The 25,954-nt window shown below is 38.3% G+C and overlaps 1 protein-coding gene across 3 annotated transcripts in view; it reads right to left on the bottom strand.

Moving 5' to 3' along the window:
- Nucleotides 1–25,300, bottom strand: part of NRK (Nik related kinase) — a 128,492-nt gene extending 103,192 nt beyond the window's left edge. For 2 of the 3 annotated variants that reach the window (XM_025277284.3, XM_025277285.3), the window contains exons 1-2: nucleotides 23,637–24,015; nucleotides 16,259–16,324 (exon numbers count right to left, since the gene is read on the bottom strand). In XM_025277284.3, the coding sequence (XP_025133069.3) occupies nucleotides 16,259–16,324; nucleotides 23,637–23,693 (123 nt within the window). In that variant the 5' untranslated portion in view covers nucleotides 23,694–24,015. Of the gene's footprint in view, nucleotides 1–16,258; nucleotides 16,325–23,636; nucleotides 24,016–24,499 lie in introns of those variants that run through there. The other variant, XM_025277286.3, reaches the window with a different exon arrangement.
- Nucleotides 25,301–25,954: the final 654 nt, after the last annotated feature.

The following is a 25,954-nucleotide window of genomic DNA, read 5'->3' as shown; positions in this document are numbered from 1 at the left end:
TGAAACCTTCCTGACCAGGACTCTCATCAAAGGGATTAGTCTTTTAAGGAGTATGTGTCTACTGTCTAGATTTTTTTTTTTTTGAGCAAAGAGCTTTTCCTCTTGAAATGGTATAGCACAATATTGATATCATGTCTCTGTTCTGGTTGATTCCAAAACCTATATTGTGCACCGGACACTTTTCTATTGAAAGATTTTACATAAAATTTATTCTTAAAAATAAAAGCCAGTTCTCAGTGATTAAATTTAATTGAATCCTTCTTAAATATTTACTATTCAGAACAGGCACTTTAATTTCTCATGTAGCTTCTAATGTTCTCCATAAAATATACCATGCAATTTGGCTTTGTCAATTGACTGAAAAGATAATTCTCTAATTGACTCTGTCTTCATTAGAAAGTCTCTCTGAGATTGAATGGAGGCAAACAACAATGCTTGAAATGGAGAACAGTATACACTAGAGTCACTGGAACCTCATCTTATACACTCCTTCAGGGCTTGGTGGAACCACCTTCCAAGTTCTCATTGATCCAACTATATCATGTAGAAAGGTGTTACTTTTGTACTTAGCAATTCTCTTGTAGTTTTCAACAGCATAGTTAAAAGTGAGGGCTTTTCCGGCCAGAGTGATCTGGTTTTAAACCTGGCTTGTCTACTTACTGTATGACTTTAGATAGGTTATTTAACTTCTCTATGCCTCAGTCGCATAGAGTTGGACACGACTGAAGTGCCTAGCAGCAGCAGCAGCAGCATGCCTCAGTTTCACATACAAACTAAGATTCATAAAATCTACTTCATGTGATTTCATAAAATCTACCTCATGTGATTTCTCTAAGGCTCAAATCAGTTAATGCTTAATGGTAACTTGTACTGTTTGGGGCTAGGGTTCAAGACAGATTTTAATTTACATCTATGCATTACACTGCATGGCATTCCCCACTTACTATTTAGGAACTATATCTTCCTGAAGCACTGGAAAAAGTTGATGATGGCAGAAGTTCCAACAAATGAAGTCACTGAGAGAGCTGGGAGATGATGACATTGCTTCAGGCTCTATTTCTCTGTCTACTGTGAACTCTTAGCAAATCCAGAAAGGGTATCATTAACAATGCCACATGAACTAGAGACTTCCTGTATATCACTGCCCCTTTTGGAATCTTAAAAAATCTACAGAAAGATTCTTCCTTTGCAAGTATCAGTTGTCCTTGAGAACATTCTCTGGGCCATCCTGAGGGAATTAGGGACAGCAAGATACGATGGTTGGATTTAAACAGTTCTGCTAGCAATCTGTCTCTACTTGGCACTGTAAATCAGTCATGCCGTATGTATCCTCCTTTCAGGTCAGCCTCTCACTATCACAGGCAAAATGATTTAACTCACAACTCTAAAAAGAAATGGACCACATGCAACGTGGCTCTAAACAACACAAATGGTCCTTCTATGAAGAAACCACTCTGAATTGGAGCCAGTGATACCCTGGCCTGTGAAACAGAATAACATAAGATTGTTCACCTAAAAACAAAACAAACAAACATTGACCGATATTGGCTGCAATAACACTAGGTGCTTGGGTCCATATTAGGCACAATAAAACTCGAGAGTGACTGATCAAGTTACCAGCCTGGTGCCCTTCCACCTTTAGAGTAAGAAAAAAAAAAAGTTATATTGATTCTCTTTTCCAGCTCAGGGGACTGAGCAAGCAAAATGTTCTCCTTGGCACGTCAAAGAGAAATCTCTTCTTTCCTCTACTCAGACCCTCAGTAAAGAGAAAATTACACACTTGCACTCTGTGGCCCCTACAGCAACCAGCAAAGCAGCTTTGCTATGGTGCTTGAAGGGAGCACCAAACAACATTTGCTAGAAGCAGCAGGGAGGAGTAGCAGCTGTTTTGGGACCAGAAGACCACTCCTATCCACCCTTTGGCAGCTTCTTAGGTAGGCTGAACTGGCATTCTCTGCCATACTACAGCAGGTGGGCAAGACAATCTCTCTCTTATTTCTTAACACAGGGTTGGTGGGTGGTAAATCTGTGACTCAGGGAAAAGCTGTTCTAGATAGGGTTAGCAGATAAACTATAGCTTAGGCCCAGTAAAACTTGACCTTCAAATAAACAAATATTTTTAGCATAAGTACATACTTTTGGGATACATTGACACCAAAAAAAAAATTGTTCTTTATCAAAATTCAAATTTAACTGGGCATCCTATATTTTTATTCATAAAATCTGGCAGCCCTTATTCTAAGTTCTGTCTTACACTTCTATTTTTAATAACTTTTAAAAATTTTATATTGGAGTATAGTTGATTTACTATGTTATTTCAGACATACAACAAAGTGATTTAGTCATACATCTACATATTTCTATTCTTTTTCAGATTATTTTCCCATGTAGGTTATTACAGAGTATTGAGTAGAGTTCCCTGTGCTATACAACAGGTCCCTGTTGATTATATATTTTATACATAGTAGTGTGTATATGTTAATTTTTACTCTCCATTTCCCCCAGTCCCCTATCTGATCATCAGGGCACTGGAATATAACATTTGAATAAAGAAAACCAGAAAATATAGAAGAAATAAGTATAAAGGAGTTGAGAGCACATTACTATATTTACCAATATTGTTGAAAGGTGGATCATTTGCCTTTTAAAAAAAATACAAACTCTCTTGATTTGTAGAGAGTGAGGAAGACTTTACAATTCAATTTCAATGGAATCATGTAAATGGTTACTTTGATATTTATTTCTTTAAGCGAATTATCCTTTATAAATTAATTGGTCATATTCTAATTTATTTATGTAAACCCTTTCCCAACCCAACTCACCTTTCATGCAACTGCCAGATCCAAGAAGGTAAAGGAAACGGGGAGAGGTTAATTTGGAAAGTTCTGGTCTCATATGGGAACATCTTATCTGAAGGACCTCAGGGAGGTATGTTGACAGTAAGTTATGCTTCTCCAATCTACGTCCCTTGATGTCCAAGCATCAAGATCTGTCTGAGAAGTCCCTTCTAAAAACCATTTTGGACACAATGTAAAATGTCTATTTTCAATTTTAGTAAGGTTATGCATACTAGATGCGAACAACATTTTGGTAATTTCTGTTAAATAATCAGTCAACTAATTCTGTCAGTGTGTTTTTGGAGGGGAATGGTGGTGGTGGTGAAGAAATCAGTAAAACCAATTTTCACATTGTGCTCACTGGGGTAAACATAGATTCTGCTCCCTAAAAATATCACCACTCTGTTTTTCACTTCTTTGAAACTACTTTGCACCTTTCTATTCCCATTTGTTAGTTCTGCCCTGAGTACAACTGAGGGGAGGATACAACTACCTCTTATTCGGTACCATATGTTGCTCAAGTTAAAAAGGAATAAATCCAGCATATATGTATGGTGTCCCTGACTTACGGGAGTTTCCCAAGGCATGGGACTAGGGACTAGAAATATAACCCAACAACAAAGGTATGTGTGTGTATATATACATATACACATATATCAGTGTGCATATGTGTGCTCAATCAGTCGTGTCCGACTCGGTGAGCCTATGGACTGTAGCACACCAAGCTTCTCTGTTCATGGGATTTCCCAGGCATGAATACTGGAGTGGGTTGTATTTCCTACTCCAGGAGATCTTCCCCATCTAGGGATTGAACTAGCGTCTCCTGCATTGGAAGGCAGATTCTTTACCACTGAGCCACCAGGAAAGCCCATATATCAGTGTAGGGCCTGCAAAATCCACATTACTAAAATTTTTAGAGTTTAATATTTTGGAGGCATTTAATTTTTTGAAACTCACTAAAATTTAAGGTAGTTTAAAACCCCATTACAGTAACTGGCAAGCATGGGTAGAAGGCTGAGAGAAGCAAAGACATTTGTAAGCTCTTATTTATGTGTTTTTCTTTCTAATGGCTGCCAGTCTTCCAAGTCAGGAAATATTTGCACATGTTCTAGACATCTTCCTGAAGGTATGAGGCTCTCTTGAAACCATCCTTACACTTGGCTGTGCCAAAAACACTACAGCAAACTACAGTACCCCAAGAAAAAAATACTCTTTCAGGCTTCCTAAATGACTCATTCAGCCTAGAGTAATAAAAAATAAGTAAGGTTAATATTTCCATCCTTTGGAAATATTTATCTCTACACAGTGTCACCTTTTTTTTAATATAGTCAGAGTAGAAAGTTACTTAGGTGGCATAATTTTTAAAGGCCAACCTGTCTCCAGCACTGGCTTAACAGGGCATCATTAGACAATCCTTTCCATCAAGGCACATCTGCACAGAGCCCCCAATAAAACGTGTTATTTGGGAATGGGTCACTTTTGTACACATCTTTTTAGTCCCATAAAAAATCGTGGCAAGTACCCCTACATAGAAGGTATTCTGCTAGTCTCAAAGAGATTATAAAGGTGATTCAAAAAGATTTTCTGGACACACCTAATTGTCTCATAGACCTACCTGTAGAATGACAACAGTGATAATAAAAGGAGAAAATGAATGTAGGCAATAGAAAGCATACTAAGACATTTACATTGAATTTTTTGCTTGGCATATATCCCTGATGCTCTTTGTGCCTAATATCTGCAAGGCACTTTACGAGGTGCTCTGGAAGTATAGCCAAAATGAAAATGTCCTGGTCTCTGCCCCTGAAGAAATCTGTGAACTAGTTTCAAAGACTAATGAATTCCTAGGCATACACTCCAAGCTTTTGTAGCTGGTTTTCCACTGTCATTGCAACACGTTATTTTGTGAGGAACAAGGAGGAATTTGCTGCCTACACAATTCTTGTAGAAATTAACCACCAGGAAAGCCTCATGTTATAAGTTCCATTGAAACCCTCATCTCCATCTGAAGGGATATTATAAGAATTTTACTTAAGCAGTACACTTGGTATTTACCTCATCTCAATGCCAAATCTGACTCCATCTACCTGTTCAACTGTCTTCCTCTGCCAGCCTCTAACCTTCCAAGCTATAGCCACTTAGCCACTACATGAAATGTATTCCAGGCCAGATTGGAAGAAGTTGTGTTCTTGAGCAGGAAACAAATTATATATATATATATATATATATATATATATATATATATGTTAAGTCGCTTCAGTTGTGTCTGACTTTGCAACCCTATGGACTATAGCCTGCCAAGCACCTCTGTCCATGGGTTTCTTCAGGCAAGAATACTGGAGTGTGTTGCCATGCCCTCCTATTTCCTGCAGCTCCTGCATTGCAGGCAGATGGATTCTTTATCGCTAAGCCACCAGGGAAGCATATATATAAATATAGATAGATAGATAGATAGATAGATATAGATAAAGAGACACACACACATATACATATATAATTTCATCAATACTCCTAGAAATTAATCTATTAGAAAATACATAAATTTTTATTTATCTATTTATTTTATCTTAAAAATCCCCACCAATCAGAAACCAATCATCCACAGAGGAGATCCTGAGGTTCTGTTTCATCTTTGGGAGACACTAATTTTAAATGATCATTTGCTGCCTCCCTCTTCCCTGGGGCTCCCAGTAGGAGCAGTAACTGAAGCAAAATACCTCTGGCCTTGCTCACTGGACTAGAGTAAAGCATTAGCAAGAACTTATTTGCCTTCCTAGGGCTTCTAAGGGTTTGAGTAGGGATTTAGTCATGAGCTTCAAGTGTCCTATAAAGCCCATCTGCTTGTCCCAGTCTACTTCTGGAACTCTACTAAGTCACTTAGACTAGAGTATGCCTAGTGCCCATTATGATGCAAACAGCTATGCTGGAGGAACATATCATAAATAATCTTCATTACTGAGCTCAGCTCACCAATTTCCTGTATTGGAAATAAACTTTTATATTTGGGCAGATATTTTTTTCATTCGGCCGATCTACTTTACTGCATTTTACTCTGGCTTGTACCTGTTGAGGTGAACTGAATATAGTAAAGAACACAGACTTAGTGGCCAGGCAAATTTTGGGTTGACTCCTGGCTTTGCAACTTACTAGCTTTGTTCAGTAACTCAAATTTTGAATCCTTAATTTCTTCTTTATGAGACGGGGGAGGTTAAAGATAACAATTGTACCTACTTCAAAGCACTTTTATGAGATATAAATGCTGCTGCTAAGTCGCTTCAGTTGTGTCCAACTCTATGCGACCCCATAGACGGCAGCCCACCAGGCTCCTCCGTCCCTGGGATTCTCCAGGCAAGAACACTGGAGTGGGTTGCCATTTCCTTCTCCAATGCATGAATGTGAAAAGTGAAAGTGAAGTTGCTCAGTCGTGTCCGACTCTTAGCGACCCCATGGACTGCAGCCCACTAGGCTCCTCCATCCATGGGATTTTCCAGGCAAGAGTACTGGAGTGGGGTGCCATTGCCTTCTCCATGAGATATAAATAATACACTGTAAATTAAGCACTAGGCACAGTGTAACACAGTGAATGTAACCTTTTTTTTTAATGGTACCAATTTTTAGGACACCAAGCTCACTATCTCTAAATTGACTAATATTTATTTTCCATCTTTTTTACTTACTCAGTTTTTGTACCAAAAAAATTTTTTTTAATTTTATTTTTTTTCAGGGTTAGGAAAAGCTGTCCTTCTAAGAGGACTCTCAGATGTGTCCTTTTTGATTGAGGTGGTGTTTTTGTTTTGTTTCTCTTCAGAGTTAATGATTTATATAAAACGTTAGTGGCAGTGCTTAGAATCTAATCAATCTTCTTTTCCCTTAGGGGAACCTGAATAATCCAAACTCCTTTTCCTAGTGATAATGCAACTCTGTCTACAAATGACATACCTAAAAGGAGCTTTATTATTTTTTCAGCATGAATTACACATAAACCACCTCCATGTTATTATTTCTCCAATTGAAAAGACACAATTTATGCCTCATTGTTCCTCTCTTTCTCCATGCTCTGGTAGAGGAGGAATACAAATTCCTGAGTGTAGCTGAGCAGAGAAAATAGGAGTACAGGTTAAATAACTACTTAATATTCTGATATTCTTTGATAGTTTAGTATTATTTTACTCACAGGCCTATTTATAAGAAACTGCCTTTAATGTAGCCCCAGGAATGTAAAAGTTTAAGAACTTCCACTTTGAGTTTGAGGGCTTTGCTGGTGGCTCAGCATCCTTCTGCAATGCAAGCAATGTGGGTTCAATCCCTGGGTCGGGAAGATCACCTGGAGAAGGAAATAGCAACTCATTCCAGTATTTTTGCCTGGGAAATCCCATGCACAGAGGACCCCGGCGGACTAAAGTCCATAGACTGTAGAACCCATAGGGTCACTAAAGAGTTGGACACAACTGAGTCACTAAATAACTTTTGCTTTGTCACCTCCAGAGAGCTACAGTGGCACATTAATTTCTAAATGCTACTTTTGCATCACCCACAAAACTACCTTAACTAAAGATACACAAATATGGCATGAATGTGGAAAAGCCCTAAAACCAAGTTAGGGTTCATTGTTATTTTCAAGAGTTAGAACTGCCTAAATGCTATCTTCCGAAGCATCTGTTTCATGAAGTGTGGTGATGACCTGGTTAACTAGTTTCTAGTGGCCAACTGTTAGAGGATCAATGACAAAAGAAAGAACTGTTGATACTTCAATCACCTTCACTGAATTTACTGAGAATCTGACCACTGTGTCATATATATATACATACATATATATATATATATATATATATATAATATTCTATATAGTATGTGTGTGTGTGAAAGTCACTCAGTCGTGTCCAACTCTTTGCAATCCCATGGACTATACAGTTAATGGAATTCTCTAGGCCAGAATACTGTAGTGGGTAGCCTTTCCCTTCTCCAAGGGATCTTCCCAACCCAGGGACTGAAACAAGGTCTCCCACATTGCAGGTGGATTCTCTACCAGTTGAGCCACAAGGGAAGTCCCTATATAGTATAATTATATATAAACATATGCTATATTATATATGCTATATATAAACATATGCATATATATGAACATATTCATATATATGCATTTTATATATGTATGTATATACAAATGTATATGTTTAATTGTATAGTCCTATAAATATATGTATATTTATAGTATATATAAATATATATGCATACATATGAAAAATAAATTTGATTTTCAATATATTTGACAAAGAGTACATAAATGTTTTTAGCAGTACTCCCACCAGTCATGAAATTTTGTACATCAGTTTCTAAAACTGTACTATTTTCCCCCGGCACACAGAGATTTATATTTTATTTACATTTTATAATTGGGATGTTTTTATCTGATTGAACAAAATCACTATGCTACAGTTTATTAGTCTCAGCTTTTATTTAAAAATATATATTTGTCGCCATTCATTTAAATTTGTCTTCTCTGCTTATAGAACTCATTTCGAAAATCAACTGAATTAAGTATATGAAGACATGAGACGATACTTTTTGGCGTTACTCCAACATACCAAACATAGAATTTCATTTTTTCTCCATACATATCTATGAACTCATTAAATAGATAAGAGTAGTTGTGAAAATTTTTAATTGTGGTCTCTTTAGGGCTCTACATATGACTTTTATTTTTTATTTTTATTTTTTTTTACACTTGTATGTTTTAGTTTTATTTATTTTAAAAAAACACAGAACCATTATTGTACATATTTTATAGCCTTGTTTAAAGTCACTTAGATTCACAATTATCACCTTTCATGCTATTGCTTTTTCCTCCCTCAAATTTTATCAGGAGGCAGGAGTAAACTTAGGTATAACACAAAAGGAAAAAAGACAAGCCTAAAACTCAGAGACTGAGTTATATTCCACAGTTGGAGAGATGTCATGGCCAACACAGAAATACTCCATGTTCTCCAAGGCCTTTAGGCCTCAGCACTTTCCACTAATTTGGTCCCCTGAGTCTCAATTTATTTAGTGTATGCTGGTTCATTCACCCTCATTGCAAATATTCAACCTCAGTTCTCTTATAGAGGAAAAACTTAGTCCCAGAGTCTGAGTTAGATGGCTCATTAGACTTTCCACATCCAGGAAAAAAAAAAAAAAAAACGAGATCCCTATTTTCTTTCTCTTTTTGCCCACTTTCACCCTTGTACTCCCTTTCCTTACTTTATTTCATGACTCCCTCCTTAATATAGAGCTACAATCATAGGGAAAATAACCTCCTTCTTTAGGTCCACTAAAACTAAATCAATAAAGACCATCCCTCCCCACCAAATGTCTTCTGATAATTCTAACCAGCACCTAGTACCTAACACAGTGCTTGGGACACAGTGAACATTCGATAAATATTTTTAATTGTATTATGGAAAATTAAACATTCAAAACAATGTATTTATTTAATGGATAAATTTATGTTTCCTATGCCAGAGAAGCCTTAAAGACCAATCCCTACTTTTGAGGCATATAATCACCAGGGGGCGATGTCATGGGAAGGAGGAGGAACAAAGAGAAGGCTCTGGACTTAAGATACTGCACCAGGAAGGCACAACAGTCTAGTAAGCCTGTGGCCTCAACTCAGCTGCAGCTTCAGTTTCTGCTTGTGAGCCTTGCAATGTATAATGAAATGCACAGTGTTATGCACTTTACAGCCGCTCAAGCAATATTTGTTGGCTGACTTAATTGAGCTATATTTGCAAAATGGCAAGGATGTGAGAAAACTTTCCTACCTAAAAAGAAAGCATTCACAGTGCTAGACATTTGGTAGGCAAATAAACAGTATAATTTCAGCCTAAAAGGAAAAATACTCAAACCCCTATCCAATAGGTCTAGTGGCTAGGCAACCCAAATGTCAGCACCATGTTTCTGAAACTTAATTTAAAATATGATAAATTGTATGTCATCCACTTTGAGGACATTTCTTTCCTGCCTTTCTGTTCCCACTCCCTGTCCCAACTTCAAATCCAGAAAATGTAACTAGTAAACCTAAATATTATCTGTCTGGTGAGATTTCCGAGTAAAAGCATTGTGTCAAGCAGTGATTTTAAAAAATCTAATTTAACAGGGATGCCTTGGACAGTGTTTTAAAAAGAAATTGCCATATTCAACAGTGCACTTCCAGATTGCAAGCAATTTGGGAATTTGCTCATCATTGTAATTCCTCTCACACCTTTCATATCTGACTTAATCCACTGAGTATCAAGGGACAGGTGACTGCTGTAAGATCTCTCAAGGACGGATGCTTACTTATGCCCATTATGTTTTTAAGTTTTAGAACAATAAGATATTTGACACAGTCTATTCCTTCCACCAACAGTAACTGAGTTCCAACTAGGCATCAGGCACAAGTGAAAATTAAGCTCTAGAACCAATTGTAAAGTTTCACCCTATCTCAGGTGAATTATTCCTTTGCCTGAAATAACTACCTTGAATCTTTTCCCACTCCTTTTCCTGCCCTCATCAACTGCAAATGGCAACGTGGGAACAGATGATTAAGGTTAGAAGTATAATCAAGACTTCATGAAGATCAAGGTAAACTGGTTCACTCTGGCGATTCAGTTCATTGTCTTACCCCAATAGTATTCTGTGTAACAAAATGCTGTTAGGTAACAGTAACGCAGAACTAAAGAGCCTCTTGATGAAAGTGAAAGAAGAGAGTGAAAAGCTGGCTTAAAACTCAACATTCAAGAAACGAAGAACACAGCATCTGGTCCCATCACTTCATGGCAAATAGATGGGGAAACAATGGAAACAGTGACAGACTTCATTTTGGGGGTGCTTCAAAATCATTGCAGATGGTGATGGCAGCCATGAAATTAAAAGATGCTTGCTCCTTGGAAGAAAAGTTATGACCAACCTACACAGCATATTAAAAAGCAGAGACATTACTTTGCCAACAAAGGTCCGTCTAGTCAAAGCTATGGTTTTTCCAGTGGTCATGTACGGATGTGAGAGTTGGACTATAACAAAAGCTGAGCACTGAAGAATTGATGCTTTTGAACTGTGGTGTTGGAGAAGACTCTTGAGAGTCCCTTGGACTGCGGAGATCCAACCAGTCAATCCTAAAGGAAATCAGTCCTGAATATTCATTGGAAGGACTGATGCTGAAGCTGAAACTCCAATTCTTTGGCCACCTGATGCGAATAACTGACTCATTGGAAAAGACCCTGATGCTGGGAAAGTTGAAGGTGGGAGGAGAAAGGGATGACAGAGGATGAGATGTTGGATGGCATGACCAACTCGATGGATATGAGTTTGAGTAAGCTCTGGGAGTTGGTGATGGACAGGGAGGCCTGGTGTGCTGCAGCCCATGGGGTCGCAAAGAGTCGGACACGACTGAGCGACTGAACTGACTGAACACAATTTTACCTTTGCATTGGATATCATAGTAGTTACTGAGCTAAATATTAGGTCTTGCTATCAGGTAGTAAGTGGAGGAAAGAATAGAAACACATTTTATTTGGTGCAATGAGTAACTTCTCCACCTAATAGCCAATAATCAGCTTCTATTTTGCAAGGTGGTGAAAGAACTATAGGACAGTTTTTACTATGCTCATAACTCTAAGAATAAGTTTTCATTTTATTGAGTTCCAGGCACTGTGCTAGGTGTATTGTTGAAGAGCCAAAAAAAAAAAAAAAAAAAAAAAAAACCCTGGAGATTATCTAGTCAAATAGATTTATTTTATACTTGAGGAAATAGGCCCAGAAAAGTCAATCTACAAGTATTGTGTCAGTTAACGGGAGGGTCAGGTTGCCACCCACTGAGCTATCCTAAAAGGTCTTGGTCTCTCTCTTAATATTCCATATTCCATAGAATAACTACAGTCTCTCTGGGTATATTGATCTTTGGGAAACTGTTTAGTTTTTAACAGTACCATTAAAAAATGTTTCAAAATAATTTCTTTTTGTTTATATGGTCTCACATGGGCAAATTCTAAGTATTCTTCCAATTTGAATGACAATTCTTCAGCTATGAGACCAGAATCTAAAGGTGAAAAGGAAACTGCATTTTATAACTCTAGTGGAGTAAAAAGAACTTCACTTTCTCCTAAAAAGAGAGAAAAGTAAAACCCACGATTTTAAGTGAGGTTTATACTGGCAGGCAGCAGGAGAGGGTAGAAAGACAGGTATTTAATTAGAAGAAAAAGAAGGAAAGGAAAAGGGTTACAATGCAGAGTGTGCAACTCAGCCTTCATTTCAACATGCACAGACCTCAGCAGACAGCTGGAAACCTGCCAGAGAACAAGGCCTTGGAAACAAGCTGGAAGACATTGGAGAGACTTTAACCAAAACAAACACCAGCAGGGGATGTGGTTGGCAGAGCTGAAAAAGCAAAGGACTCTATGAGTCACTCTGACATTAATTTTGAATGTTATCATGCTTCCATTTTGTTGTACAAGGTATTTATACATCATTTTATATACATATATATATTCACATATATATACATATGCACATATATATTATTTAGGTAAAGAACAAATAACATTACAATCATTAGAAATATACAATTTAAAATATATAAAAGTACATCCACTATCTCACTACTCTATTAATAACATTTAATTCACTATTTTTAATGTGTAAATTTTTAACATAACTGTAATCAGAATATAAAAATAATATGCAATATGTAACACCATAAACATAGTTCTGTGCTGCTAGATAGCTTCATAAACATTGCTTTTCAGAGCAATGAGATATTAACTAAGTTAAGATAATTTACAAAGGGGAAATCATAAATGGTCAACAAAGGGTGGGGGAGATAGATTGGGAATTTGAGATTGACATGTACACACTGCTATATTTAAAATGGATAAACAACAAGGACCTACTGTATAGCACAGGGAACTATGCTCAGTATTATGTAACAACCAAAATGGGAAAGAATTTGAAAAAGAACAGATACATGTATAACTGAATCATTTTGTTGTACATCTGAAACACAACAGTGTTGATCAACTGTGCTCCAATACAAAATAAAAAATTTTTTTAAAGATTTTTAATGAACTGCTAAATGCCAAGTATGGGCTAGCATTAGAGTGCAGTACTCTTAGAACACAGTCAAAAGCTTTTCTCCACATATTTATGGTCCTGACCTGGTAGAGAGAAGCCCTTGCAGTAGGAAAGATGTGAAACCATATCCAGTTTCTCTCTCCCTCGCCCATTCAGTAAAATCCCTAAGCTTTAGGGGAAGGGCACCAAATGCTGTTCCTTCCAGGGTACAGATGAAGACCTGATATAGCTGGGGGAAATGTAAAAACATATTCAGTCCTCTACTTCTGGGGGAAGCACAGGAATCATTCCTGGATCCAAGCCATTTAGAGGTGTCTTACTAGTAATAGAAGGGCAGGTTAAGTAAGAAGGTCCCACTCTTATGACCTAGAGGCACAGGATCTGCCTAAGACAGGGGTTGAATCAGGAAAACAGAGAACTCTTCCCTGCCCTACTAGGTGCTTAGTCGCTCAGTCATCTCTGATATATTGCGACCCCATGGACAGTAGCTTGCAAATCCATGGGATTTTCCAGGCATGAATATTGGAGTGGGTTGCCATTCCCTTCTCCAGGGGATATTCCTGACCCTAGTAAGAAGGGATGAGCAATATACAAAGCTCTGGGGGAGGCACGAGAGCACTGAGTGAGTATCTCTGAAGCACAGAGCACAAGGAAAAACTAAAGCTCATATCCCAGAAACTCAGAGTCCCCTGAGGTGGCAAATACCCCCACAAAATACACACACACACAGCAGCACATGCATGTGCACACAAAACAAAAATAAAAACAAACCCCCTATACATTTCATATTTAAACCGCTGAAAAACAAAGAAGAAAATTTTAAAGGCAGCCAGAAGAAAAACACAAAGGAACAAAGATAAGAATGACAGCAGACTTCAGAAACCATGCAAACCAGAAGACAATAGAGTATTATTATTAAAGTGCTGAAAGGAAAAACAGTAACTGTCAACCCCAAATTCTATATCCAATGTAAATATCTTTTCAAAACGGAGAGACTTTTCACACAAAGGCAGAGACTTAATTACCAGAAGCCCTGCACTATAAGAAATGTTAGAGGAAGTTCTTCAGGCTTAAGGATATGATACACAGAAACTTGGATTTAACCAAATAGATGATGATACCAGAAATAGCTCAAATGAGTATAAATATAATTTTCTTCCTTTTAAATTGCTCTAAAAGACAACTGACTAAATAAAAAGTAGTAGTATTGAGTAGAGGGAACAGAGTAGTAGTACTATGGGTTTATATCATATATAAGAACAAAATGTATAACAACCATAAGCATAGTATACAAGCTGGGATACCACACAGGGAACTGGTAGAATATTACTTGAAGGTATACTGTGTAATTTAAGATGGATATTGAAAAATCTTGATTATGGTAGTAGTTACATGATTGGACATATTTGTCCAAATTCATGAAATTGTACACTTACAAGGATGAATTTTTCCAAGTGTAAACTATACCTCAATAAGCCCTAGTTTAAAAGAAAGAATTATTATGCACAACTCACCTTTTACCCTCTTGATTTTTCTTCTTCTTATGGCATCACAATTCTGATGACTGCTGATGAAAAATCATCTTTCTGTAGCCTTACCTTTGCTTTTTGCCTTATAAAACAGGGTTTTATTCCTAATATCTGATGGTGAAGAGAGCTATATACCTTCAAATGAAAGAAAGTACCCAAATACACACACACTTAAATACACACCCCTGAGGAATTAAAACATGTGTAGAGCCATGGATATGACAAATGTGCCATAAAGAAGAGAAACTTGTATGCATAAGGTTTAGGAATCTATGCACAAGGTGGCAAAATTGGCTTAGATCACACAATTGTTAACTAATTATTCAGTCTGGATGCAACTGGGATAACATAAACAATACATTTGCATCTGTATCACATCACTGTCTAAAGCTTATTGTTTCTGTTAATAGGTTAGGTCAAAATGACTTAAGAAAACTTTTACCATGAATATTGACATTCTCTGTTCCTTATACTTACCAAGTTTCTTTCTACTTTTAGGACTCTTCCACAATTCTATTTCTACTACTCAGTGTCTCTGCTATAGGTACCTTTGTACAAATTTTAAAGATCTCCCCACCCTACCTGGGTAGATGAATTTTAAAAAGAAACTCCTGGGCAGATGCAGCCCTAAGGGTACAATGCTTGGCAAGCCGAGGGCACCTTTGTCTGAATTAGAAGGAAGCCCCTTCCACTGGACCCATTTCAAGATACTTCTACACAACCCATAGGGAGAGGACCTGTGGTCAGCTGATAGTAAGGATCAGTCCAGGGATAGTGATTTGGTATTTGAGGGATATGCCTAGGGAATATGAATCCTCCATTTGTACATATCATTATACAGGATTGAGAAAATGTCTATTCACCATATTAGAGAGTCGGGGAAGGGCACCTGATAAATGTTAGGGCCACTAAAGCACCGTTATCTCCAATAGAACCCTTTACACTGCTCCTGCTCTATCTCAAATGAATCAGCATCATCCTCTACAATCATACCTTTGCTTGGTTATCTCATATTTGTTCTCCTGCTGTCAGTTTACCAGTGATTTCCCCAGGGAGGCTGACCCTTCAATCTAAAATAAGCCCCCTTATTCTTTACTTTTATATCACTAGGAATTTTCTTACAGAGATATATTACAATTGCAATTATATAATTATTTATGTGTTTACTTTTATATATTTGCCTCCTCCAACCCTCCCAGACACACACATACACACATTTAATCACTTATACATTTCTAGTCCATAAACTCTAGAAGAGCAGGAACTATCTGCTTTGTTCACCAGTTTATCTCCAAAGTCTATCACAGTGTCTGTCATATACTTTGTGGTATATAAAAATCATTGAACAAATGCATAGATTTTCTTGTTAGATTATTTGGTAAACTATCACATACATATGCACATTCATGTACACAGGATGATATAGAATGCTATGGAAATTTTGCAACATTCAGCTTAAAAGTTGAATGCAAGTAACCAGAATGGTATGGATATACAATATAAAACAAGTGATATTTTTATTTGAGTACATATTATTTGAATTAGTTCCCTTTTCCTTTGGCAATTTTATTAACGTTCTGCTAATAATGTTTAGATCTTAGGTTTTGTTGGTTGGTTCACTATAGCTTTCTAATCCATTTCTTTCATAATAATTCTCACAGTTGTCACTGAGCTATCTTAATTTGATTGTTCTCTCAAAGTGAAATATGCTTTGGCATTATTTGATTTGCAGTGTAGGGTTTTGACTTGCAATCACTGTTGTCATTAGAAAATGCATGTAAATACATTAGAAAATGTAACTCCACTTACCAAATAGATTCTTCCATAAGTACCAAGGCCAATGGTTTTATCCAGTGAGAATATTCCGGTTGGATCCTGCAAAAATATTCAATAAAACTTCTGAATTTTCTTGGAAAAACAGCTAAGCATTAAACTGTATAGAATGCTATTTTCAGTCTGCCTTGTTCCCTTAGAATTTCCATGGGAAGAATCTAAGTGTTATTTACCAAAAGAATACAGATATCACAATCTCCCTGGACTGAGTGTACTATTTTTTTTAAAAAAGCAATTGTGTGAACATTAAATAGTTGTACAATTGATTATCATAAAACTGTGAAATTGGTACAATCATGTCTAGGTGAGGCATATTCATAATTTAATTAGAAATACTATTAGAAGTAGAAAGAAATTCATTTACTTGCAATGACAAACTCTTTTCATATCCATCTTTTGAGTGCTAACCAGAAAGGCAGAAAGTTTACCATACAGTAATGCTAATATTGAGTAGATATATAATGATAAGTAGATATTGGCTATAAAGTCTAAATTGTTTATTTATATAATAGCAATTTCCCAGGTGACTCAGTCAGTAAAGAATCTATCTGCAATGCAGGAGACCTGGGTTGGACCCCTGGGTTGGGAAGATCCCTTGGAGAAGGAAATGGCAACCCACTCCAGTATTTTTGCCTGTGGACATAGGAGCCTATCAGGCTACAATCCATGGGGTTGCAAAGAGACGGACATGACTGGGCAACTAACACACACACACAAACACACAAACACACACTTCTTAAGAAGAACACTGCTTCTAAATATGAATAAAAAAGCAAGATCATGGCAATAAAAGAGTATCATTTAAAAAAAAGACAGAGTTGCTTTTGTTTGTTTTTAAGTTAATCTTTACATCAGCTGAATATGTTTTCATGGCACAAATTCACTGTTGATACAGTCTGTGTCTTAACCTTAAATGTGACATCATAGAAGACAAAATACAACACGTTTATCAACAGATTCCTGAGGTTTCCACATTCATCCTTAAACATTATTTTCTTACCTTAAAATATTGATATTAATTTCCTGTTCACCACAAAACATGGTTTCTTGAACTTTATCACTACTTAAACTTTTATCCTAGCAGCTTATTATGCTATTTTGGCAAAACATGTATGAGACATGAGTAGATACCAGTTTACACACAAAGTAACTGGAGCATTGGCAAATTCTTGGAAATTCACATGCCTTATAGAAAGCACATTTTATATACACAAACTTCATGTAACCTTGTTTGAAAATGTTTTTATCATTGTGACAAATATGAGCTAAACAGAAAAACTATTGAGCAAATGCAATGTATATGACTGAAATTATAGACTCCTTTAAACTGGTGTGATATTTGTGTAATCTAGCAAAACTGTCATAGGAAAGTGACACAGCTCTGGGATTACTTTAATCAACAAATATTCACCTGGACAGAGTCAGGAGACTGAAAGTTTAGCCCCAGTTCTGCCTTTAATTAACTATATGACTTTGTGTAAGTTACTTACTCTCTCTGGGACTCAGTTTTAACATATATAAAATAAAGGTGCTGTGTTAGGTGACTTCCTAGCTCTAAAATTCTTTGGAAAAAAATCAGATTCTGACATTTGAAAATCCAGATGCTTCCAATGCACTGATATGACAATTGCTAGTAGGCTACTTTCTTAAAATTCTCATTAAAATCAGTGCCACAATATGCACAATATCATTGTAGGCAAACAGTTCTGGGAAACACTCCCAATGAAAATGCAAAGTTTTTTAAACTATAATTTTGAGAATATAATAAAAGTAAAAAGAGAGGTATAGTGGGTTTTGATAATAACCATATCATTGTTGTTATAATTCATTGAAAAAATTATAGGAAAAAGCCAACAAAGAATTTACTAAGGTTCGGCTTGAAGAGCTTATCAATTTAACATATTTGTTTAAAGGAGATCTTTGTGGAATTTATATGAGACATTATTAATTCTGGAGAAATAGTGTCTAGTCATTGGTCAAAAGAATCAACTATGTTAGCTGGTTCTTATTGGTAAACCATTCTTTGTATAGTTGAGGCTGCATTTTAGCTTAAAAAAAAGAAAAGATACCATATATCAGAGAATCACTGCATTATCTAAACATGTTTATTTCCAAATCTTTGAACACAGTCTTTAATTTCTTTAATTCCTTTTCTAGCCCTCAATAATGTAAGTACTATACTCATACTTGAACTCAAGTATCTACTCAAAAAAGACACTAAGGAAACAAACGGGAGAATAAAATGCCTGTGCAATTCTTGGAGGCCTTATTTTATCCATATTCATATTGTTTAGAAATTTCTTCCTGATCACAAATGACTGAAACATCTTAAATTCATTCTCCTCATGCTCATACTTAAAGAAGGTTTTAAAAACTTTTTCTTCTGTTCTTAATGGAAGCTAAATCTAGTATTCATTTATTCTAAGAGTATTTTTTCATTAGTTTTATACAAGATTTTTTGTTTCTGTCTCCACATTAATCTTTCAAAACTAAATGACTGTCAAACTGAGCAAAAAGAGGAGGGGTCTATGCTAATGACTAGGATAACATTACACAATTTCTTATATCAAATTTTCCACTGAATTATAGTCAGAGAAAGTTTATTCTAGGCTCCCAAGGGAGGAAGTACTGAGAAGTCAACTTTTTTTTTTTTTTTGGTGACTGTGAAATTGAAAGATTCTCACTAGCAGGGTCTTTATGATTACTTGGTCCTCTCCTCTGCCCTGCTATTTACAGATAAGAAAACCAGAAGAGGGAAGATCTTTATATTTATGACTGTTACATTAATTTAGAGAATATTTGGTGGTTCAGTACATACTTCGGTGTTCCATTTGGCTAAAAAATAGTTAACAAGAAGCCTTAATTTGTGAAAGTTTTCCTCAAAAGATAGTACTGAAAGTCTAATTTTTAAAACATTTTGAATTGTAAAATGTTGGGCAAATATTCTATACTTTGTTATATTTTTCTACGTGTCTAAAAAACTCCCGCAATTTAAAAGTCCTAGTCTGTTTGCCCCCTGAAATCTAGAATTTTAGGGAGATATTTCTGTCTTCTGAATTCAAGAAGAGGTAAGAAAATGATCACATTGATGGGTACTTGTATTAAGGGCTGGGGTTAAGGGTAACAGGAAGAAAAGGAACCACTAGGAGGCAGTGTTTGCTGGTCATGGGAGAGACGCAGACAGACCTACAGAACCAAATACAGCAGAAATTAAGACAAAGGGGAAGTGATAAATGGTCCACATAGGTAGCGATACATTTTAGATTTAGGGCAGTAAAAGAAAAACACAGAACGTATTCTAATAGTTAGCTAAAGAAAGAAAAGAGATTGCAAGTACCTAGAAGGAAGAGCATAGGCTATTGTTCTTTTGTTTCAAATATTAGAAATAGTGACTTTAAGAAAATAGTTTATGGATAGAGAAACTGAAGATGGCAGATATAAAAAAATAAGTGTCAGTAAGTTTCAGAGATATTTGGACGAGTGGGCTTCACAGTTCACGTGGAAATTTAAAAAGGACAATCTCTTCCTCTAGACCAGTGTTTCTCAAACTGTGGACGGCACAGACTCTCCCAACATGAGACTCATCTGGGGATTCTTGTTTAAAATACAGATTCCCAACCATGGAAATATGAAAACAGCATTTCTGTGGATGGGCTCCAAGCTCATTCTTGAGAACTGTTCTGGTGCACTAACATAAAACTTACTGCTCTAGATACTGGGGCAGGGGACTGAGAAAACTGGCTAAAGTACAACGCTGTGTTGAGGCAATGCTCTAGAATACCTAATGGAGGATGTGCTGAATATTTCAATCCTTGTGGACTAGAAGGTAAAACTGATTCCAAATAGGAGGCTAAGGGATTTGAGAGAGTGAAAGGTTCTCATAACTGAGTGTGGAAGGTAGGCTTGGTCTTCCACCCAGGGTGGTGGAAGACTGGGAGAGCTGGCAGTTTATATTTAAATATAAACCTAATATAATTCAAATATGGGTTTTTGGATCATGTACTATTTCAGATCACCTCTGCCACTACTGTCCTCCAGGCCTGTCTAATCCTGACCCCAATATAGATTAGGACTACACATGGCAGTGTCAAATACCAAGGCCACAGTCGTGAGGAATGTCATTACCATATTGGGCACAGAAGGCAAAGGGACTATCATAGTAAAAGACATGCCAGATTTGGAGATGAAGAAATAGTTTCCAGTTCCAAGGATGGAGTGACATATGTACACTAAGGAAAAAACTTTATATATATGTATACATATACATATATATACATATACATACATACATATATATATATATATATATATATCCCCAGGTATTGCTGTTGGCAGGCAATGTGAAACACACACAGATTACAAATTATATATATATATACACACACAAACACACACCTACATATAATGTTTTATATATATAAAACATAAGGCTTTTGCAATTCTTTTTTCAAAAAAGGAAGCACAAACCACAAATCTCTGTATTTCCTTTTCTGTTTTTCACCTGTAGGAAATATTTATTCAATAGTTAGCGAAAATGGAAAAATGATAGAAACCTATTAATTAACAAAGACGATGTAGTTTACCTACCTCTCGTTCTCTGATTATTATGTTCACTCTCTCATTTTATGTCTTTAACTTTAGGGAATTATGCAAAAAATGTACAGTTCCCCTCCTCTCTCCCTGTTTACACAGCTTTCATTGTTGCTTACTATTTTAGGTTTTAAAAAATATCTAATAGCAAAAGTGTCAAATAACCTTCTACCACTTTCTTTAAATCACAATTTTCACAGCCAGCCTGACTTCTCTCAAAGGTCCTTGTCTTGTGGTCATTTAGCTGGCCAACCCTGAAACGGACATAAAATATCAATTTTAAACTACACCTGTATTTAAATATTCTATACTCTGCATTATTCTTTTTTGCTCAGTATGAAACTCTAACGTCTGAATCCCCTCTCATTATCTGGCTTTTGCCATGTTGGTATACTTAGTGTTGACAAATGCCAACTTTTTTTTTTACCTCATATACATCCTATTGAGGATAATTAATCACAAGGGATCTCAGTATACGCAGGTTTCTTTGCTTGCTTTATCATGTCTATTTTGCACCAAAATGCAAATTTCCAAACAGGTAACTTAGATATCTCTTGACCTCTTTATTTACTCTTATTTCTTCACCAACTTTAGGACATAAGTCAAATGCAAAGAAATCACTAATCTATACCTCAGTGACCAAAGCAACAGTGAACTTTTCACATCTCTAAAAATTTTATGTTAAAAAAAAAAAGAAATTCTAAAAGGGGTGCTCTTCTTCCACTTGATTTCTTAGGGTTTAGACCTAGATGGATATTCAAAGGGAGACTTAGGCATAATTTGCTCATATGGTGAAGATCTCCATGATAAAAAATGGCTCCTATATAATAGAAATTTAGAAACTGTTAGAAGCTGAGGACTTAATAAGATTTTCATAAAGTCTGTAAAATGAGCCAAACATCAGTGCCCTGAGGTTTTGTATCTTCTTCCTGCGCCTGCATTAAAAACTACCCTCATCTTTCTCCCCTCCACCAACACCCAGAAAACTAATATTTCACTAAACTGCAGCCTTTCCCTTTATTATCTTGGCTCTCACCAAGTTCTTATTTCCCAGGCCATGACTGGGTCAGTTAGTCTGAGCCATTTTCCCCCATTTTTTTTTGTGGCAATCAAACCCCTTCTCCTTTTCCTCCTTGCTTTTGGGATTCCTTGCTCTGTCATTTCCAGGAAGTCTTTCCCATTCCTACCTTTAGTCAGTTTTCAAAAGAGTTTATTTCAGCTTGCCTATCTATGTGTGGTTTCCTTATTTACCCTAATTTGCTTTTTTTTTTTTCCCGCTTTCCCCCACAATACACAGATGATGTTGGAGGAGGGTAACTAACATTTTATTCGTTGGTTTTACACTTGGGAGCAAATCTAGTCAGAATATGAAAGTGCTGTTCAGAAAGGAAACCACCAATTGAGGCCTCCATATTCCAGAAATCTCATGTATACACCAAGTGGGAGAATACTTTTTAAAATTCTGTGAGTTTATTTTATGAAGCTGCATCAATAACCACAATGCTGATTATCTGTAATTCCACATGGTTATATTGAGGCTTCCTTTAAAAAAGGCTGAGAACAATTTGCTAAAATGTTACCCATGTGCATTATCTCCTCCTCCACATTGTTTTAGTGTCAAATTGTATAGGTGAGGCTTGGAGAATGTCCAGTGTTTGAGGGGAAGGGGAGTCTGCCATCATCAATAAGACAATATTTAAATGTAAATATGTATACAATTAAGGCACTGATACTTTGAATAGTTCTATAACCTCGAGGTTAATATTTAGCTTTTACCAAAGCGAGCAGGCCACTGCCCTGAACTATACAGTTGCTTGGCCATCTTTCCAACATGGGTGCATGCTTATTCCCTTTCAGAGAGTCCAGGGACCCTTTACATTCAAGAGGGTGCGAGTGAAATGCCAGTCTAAAAAGGAACTTGAAAAACGGATTTGGGTGGGATCCAACATCTGCCAGAAACCAGATGCCAATGAAATAAACGGCGCTGCTAAAAAAAAAATTAAGTCTACTAATAACGACAGTGATAATAGCTCACCAATCAATTACAACTCCGGAGGAAAGCTGGGCAATTTGGGAATAGGGGAATCCACAAACGAAAACCACGAGAAAAAGTTAGCAAGTGATTAGCAACTGAGCGCAATACCATTTAAACACAAATTGGGGTGTGAAGAATTCACTTCTTCCCCAAGCCGTCGAGTTCTTTAGCTCCCGCAATACTAAAACGTAATTAGTGCCCTGGCAGAATAAGGTTTTGGAAAGTGCTATTAGAAAGCGAGATGGCAACGGTTTGATTTTCTGGCCCGCTGTCACCTAGAAGGAAAGGTCAAGCCGGGAGTGGGCATCCCTTCTGGCAAAAGCAGCAGCAAACGACGGGGCAGCGAGGTGACATAGGAGTGCTCTCAGGAAGCCACGCGTCGTCGCTCTCCTTGGGCCCCCGCTAGGACAAGAACCCCAGCGCCACTAGACCAGAGGCCACATTGGGAAAAGGTCCCGCTGTTTGTGGCTCGCACCATTCCACTGCCACCTCTCTCCACCACCCCCCTCTAAGCCTGGCCCTTCGCCTTTCTGTGAGTTTGGAGTGACTCGGGTGCCCAGAGGGGCGCCCTCCCCAAAGCCCATTCTTGGGGGTTCCCTCCCGCACTCGCGATCTCCTGGAAGTTCTGGCCAAGCCAGGCTCCGGGACATCGGTCCGCTCCCTGGATGCTCAGAACTCGGAGAAGACAGCCCTTGGGGGTGAGGGGGTCGACGGGCGTCCTCTACTCACCGGCAAGTGGCCTAGATCCGTGACTTCCTTGTCCCTCCAACCGCCAGGTCCCGCCATGGCTTCGAAGGGGAACCAGAGCGGGCGACTAGGTCAGGCACCCTCGCGGGAGTCCGAGGTGGAAGCGTACAGAAGTTCAACGAAGAGAGGGGAAGCGAGAGGGCCGGGGAAAGGAACGGGGAATCAGGGTTGGCGGCGTGGGAGAAAGAGGAGGGGAAAGTGGAGGGAAAAGAGCGAGGAGTGGAGGGAAGCTGGAGTTTGAGAGGCGGGAAAGCGAGTCTGGCTAAGGCGAGAGAAGAGTCCAAGCGACCGTCCCGGAGACCACGGAGCGAGAAGGGTGCTCCGCGGGCGAGAGCGCAGCGTCTGCCCGGGGCAGGGTGCGCCTCTTTCAGGGTGGGGAGGGGGGCGGTGCAAGGGGAGGGGGGCCGGGGAGCAGCTCGAAGGGGATTGGTGCAGCGTCACGTCGCCAGGTGGGCAACCCAGCGCCGGGGAGGCGGGCGAGGGGGCCAGTGACCGAGGGAGGTGCTGAAGGACTATAACGGTTTGCTAGCCGTCCCCGGCGCCCGTCCCCTGCCCTGCAGCCCCCTCCCACCCCCTCCTAAGTCCGCCGCTGCGCCCGCCGCCCCCGCCGGCGGGTGTTCCACAGGAAACTTTTTCGAGGCAGCTGCCAGCCCCGGAAAACTGGTCCCGCTCCGCGCCGCTCCCAGTCTGGGCCCCACAGCCCTACCACAGTCCAAACAGCCCGCGCCCTCAACTCTCCACGAAACACTTGAGACTTTTCTAGTTGTCTGCCTTCTCTTTCTGCTCTGATTCTATTGCTCCATTTGTTGCAAAGACCCATCAAGCGAGATAAGGAAATAACTTACCACTGGGTTAAGGATCCGACCTAGGCGAGTCCCCGGTGCGGGCGGGGCCGGTAGAGAACATCAAGTGCGCCGCAGGGCTACCGCAGCTTGGCCTTCGAGGCCAGTAGCCGAAGGCAGCGCAGCGTGGACTGGACCGCTGCGAAGTCCCCTCGAGGTGGATTACATCTCTTCTAGTCCTGGGCTAGTTGGTACCAGGCCCGGGCTGCTCAGTCGGAACCGCACCTGTTCACAGGTGCTGGGAGTTAAAAGAGTCTGAGTCTCTGAAGCTTTGGTTAACCCGGGTCTTAAGTTTGCAGTTCGCCGCGTTCGCAAAGCTCAGAGAAAGTTCCTGCGTCCTTCCCTGTCTTCAGCTCTCTGGCCGGGTTTCATTCATTCGCTCCTTCCTTGCAAAACATTTCCGGGCGCTCAGGCTGTTCGCCTCCGTTTCCCCAGAAAGCGCAGGAGGTCCAATACACGGTTTTAAAGAATCTGACAAAAGCGCTTTAACTTGGAGAAGTAAGACACCTCTTGAAGAGTTTATGGGAAAAGGGAGTCGGTGTCTAAAACTAACCGCATTCTAAGCTCTTGCACTGCGAGGAACACTTTAGAAAACGTCCCAAAGCTGCTTACTTCCCCTAGCTCATCGACCACGTTGAGCACCCTCGCACTGAACGTGATGTAGGGTGTTTGTTTCCGGTTTCTTTCTTTTTTAAGCAAAAAAAAAAAAAAAAAAAAAAGAAAGAAAGAAAAAGAAAAAAAGAAAGAAAAAGTTCTACCTCTTCTAGAAGGATTTAAGGAATAATTTTTCCCATAGACCTGGAGCTCACTATTTCTGACCCACGCCTTTCACTTTTGTTATTATTTTCTTTATATATTGGTGGATTTTGTTTATTTCGTGTCTGTTTCAATTTCTGAGTTTGACCCCTTTACATTCCTTAACCTCCGAGCCTCAGTGAGTTCTGTAATCGCCAGTCTATCTGAGGAACCCGGTCTCGCTAAATAAAGAAAATTCTCTGTGAACGGGTGCGGGGAAAACCAGCTTCTGCCTTCCCCCAAAAGAGATTCGGTTGTTCTGGATCGAATTTTCGTGTTAATTCAAATATGATGTAAACCAAGCAAATTATATTTTCCAAGAATTCAAATCTTGACAACTCCACCGCACAAACTCTTGCTCTTTTTAACACAGTTTAAAAATTCCTGTATGATTGGTAAAACTCTTCTAGATCTCTCTGAATATTAATCTGAAAATAACATTTCATAACTAGAGCTGGGCAAGTGAGCTAGTTAATAGAAAGTTACACTTTTTAATACATAACTAGGTTTTAGAAATCAAGACACGGAGTCAAGAAATACAACATTTAAAGGATATCTAAAGAGAATCTTTGCTAAAGGGAAGAAGTGTTGAGACTTTTTTTTTTTTTTTAAACAACGTGGTTTGCTGACTGTAGGGTGTGGGGAAATGCCCTGTAGCCCCCG

The sequence above is a fragment of the Bubalus bubalis genome, chromosome X, assembly GCF_019923935.1.
Source record: "Bubalus bubalis isolate 160015118507 breed Murrah chromosome X, NDDB_SH_1, whole genome shotgun sequence".
Taxonomy (NCBI): Eukaryota; Metazoa; Chordata; class Mammalia; order Artiodactyla; family Bovidae; genus Bubalus; species Bubalus bubalis.
This window is presented reverse-complemented; position numbering and strand designations above follow the sequence as displayed.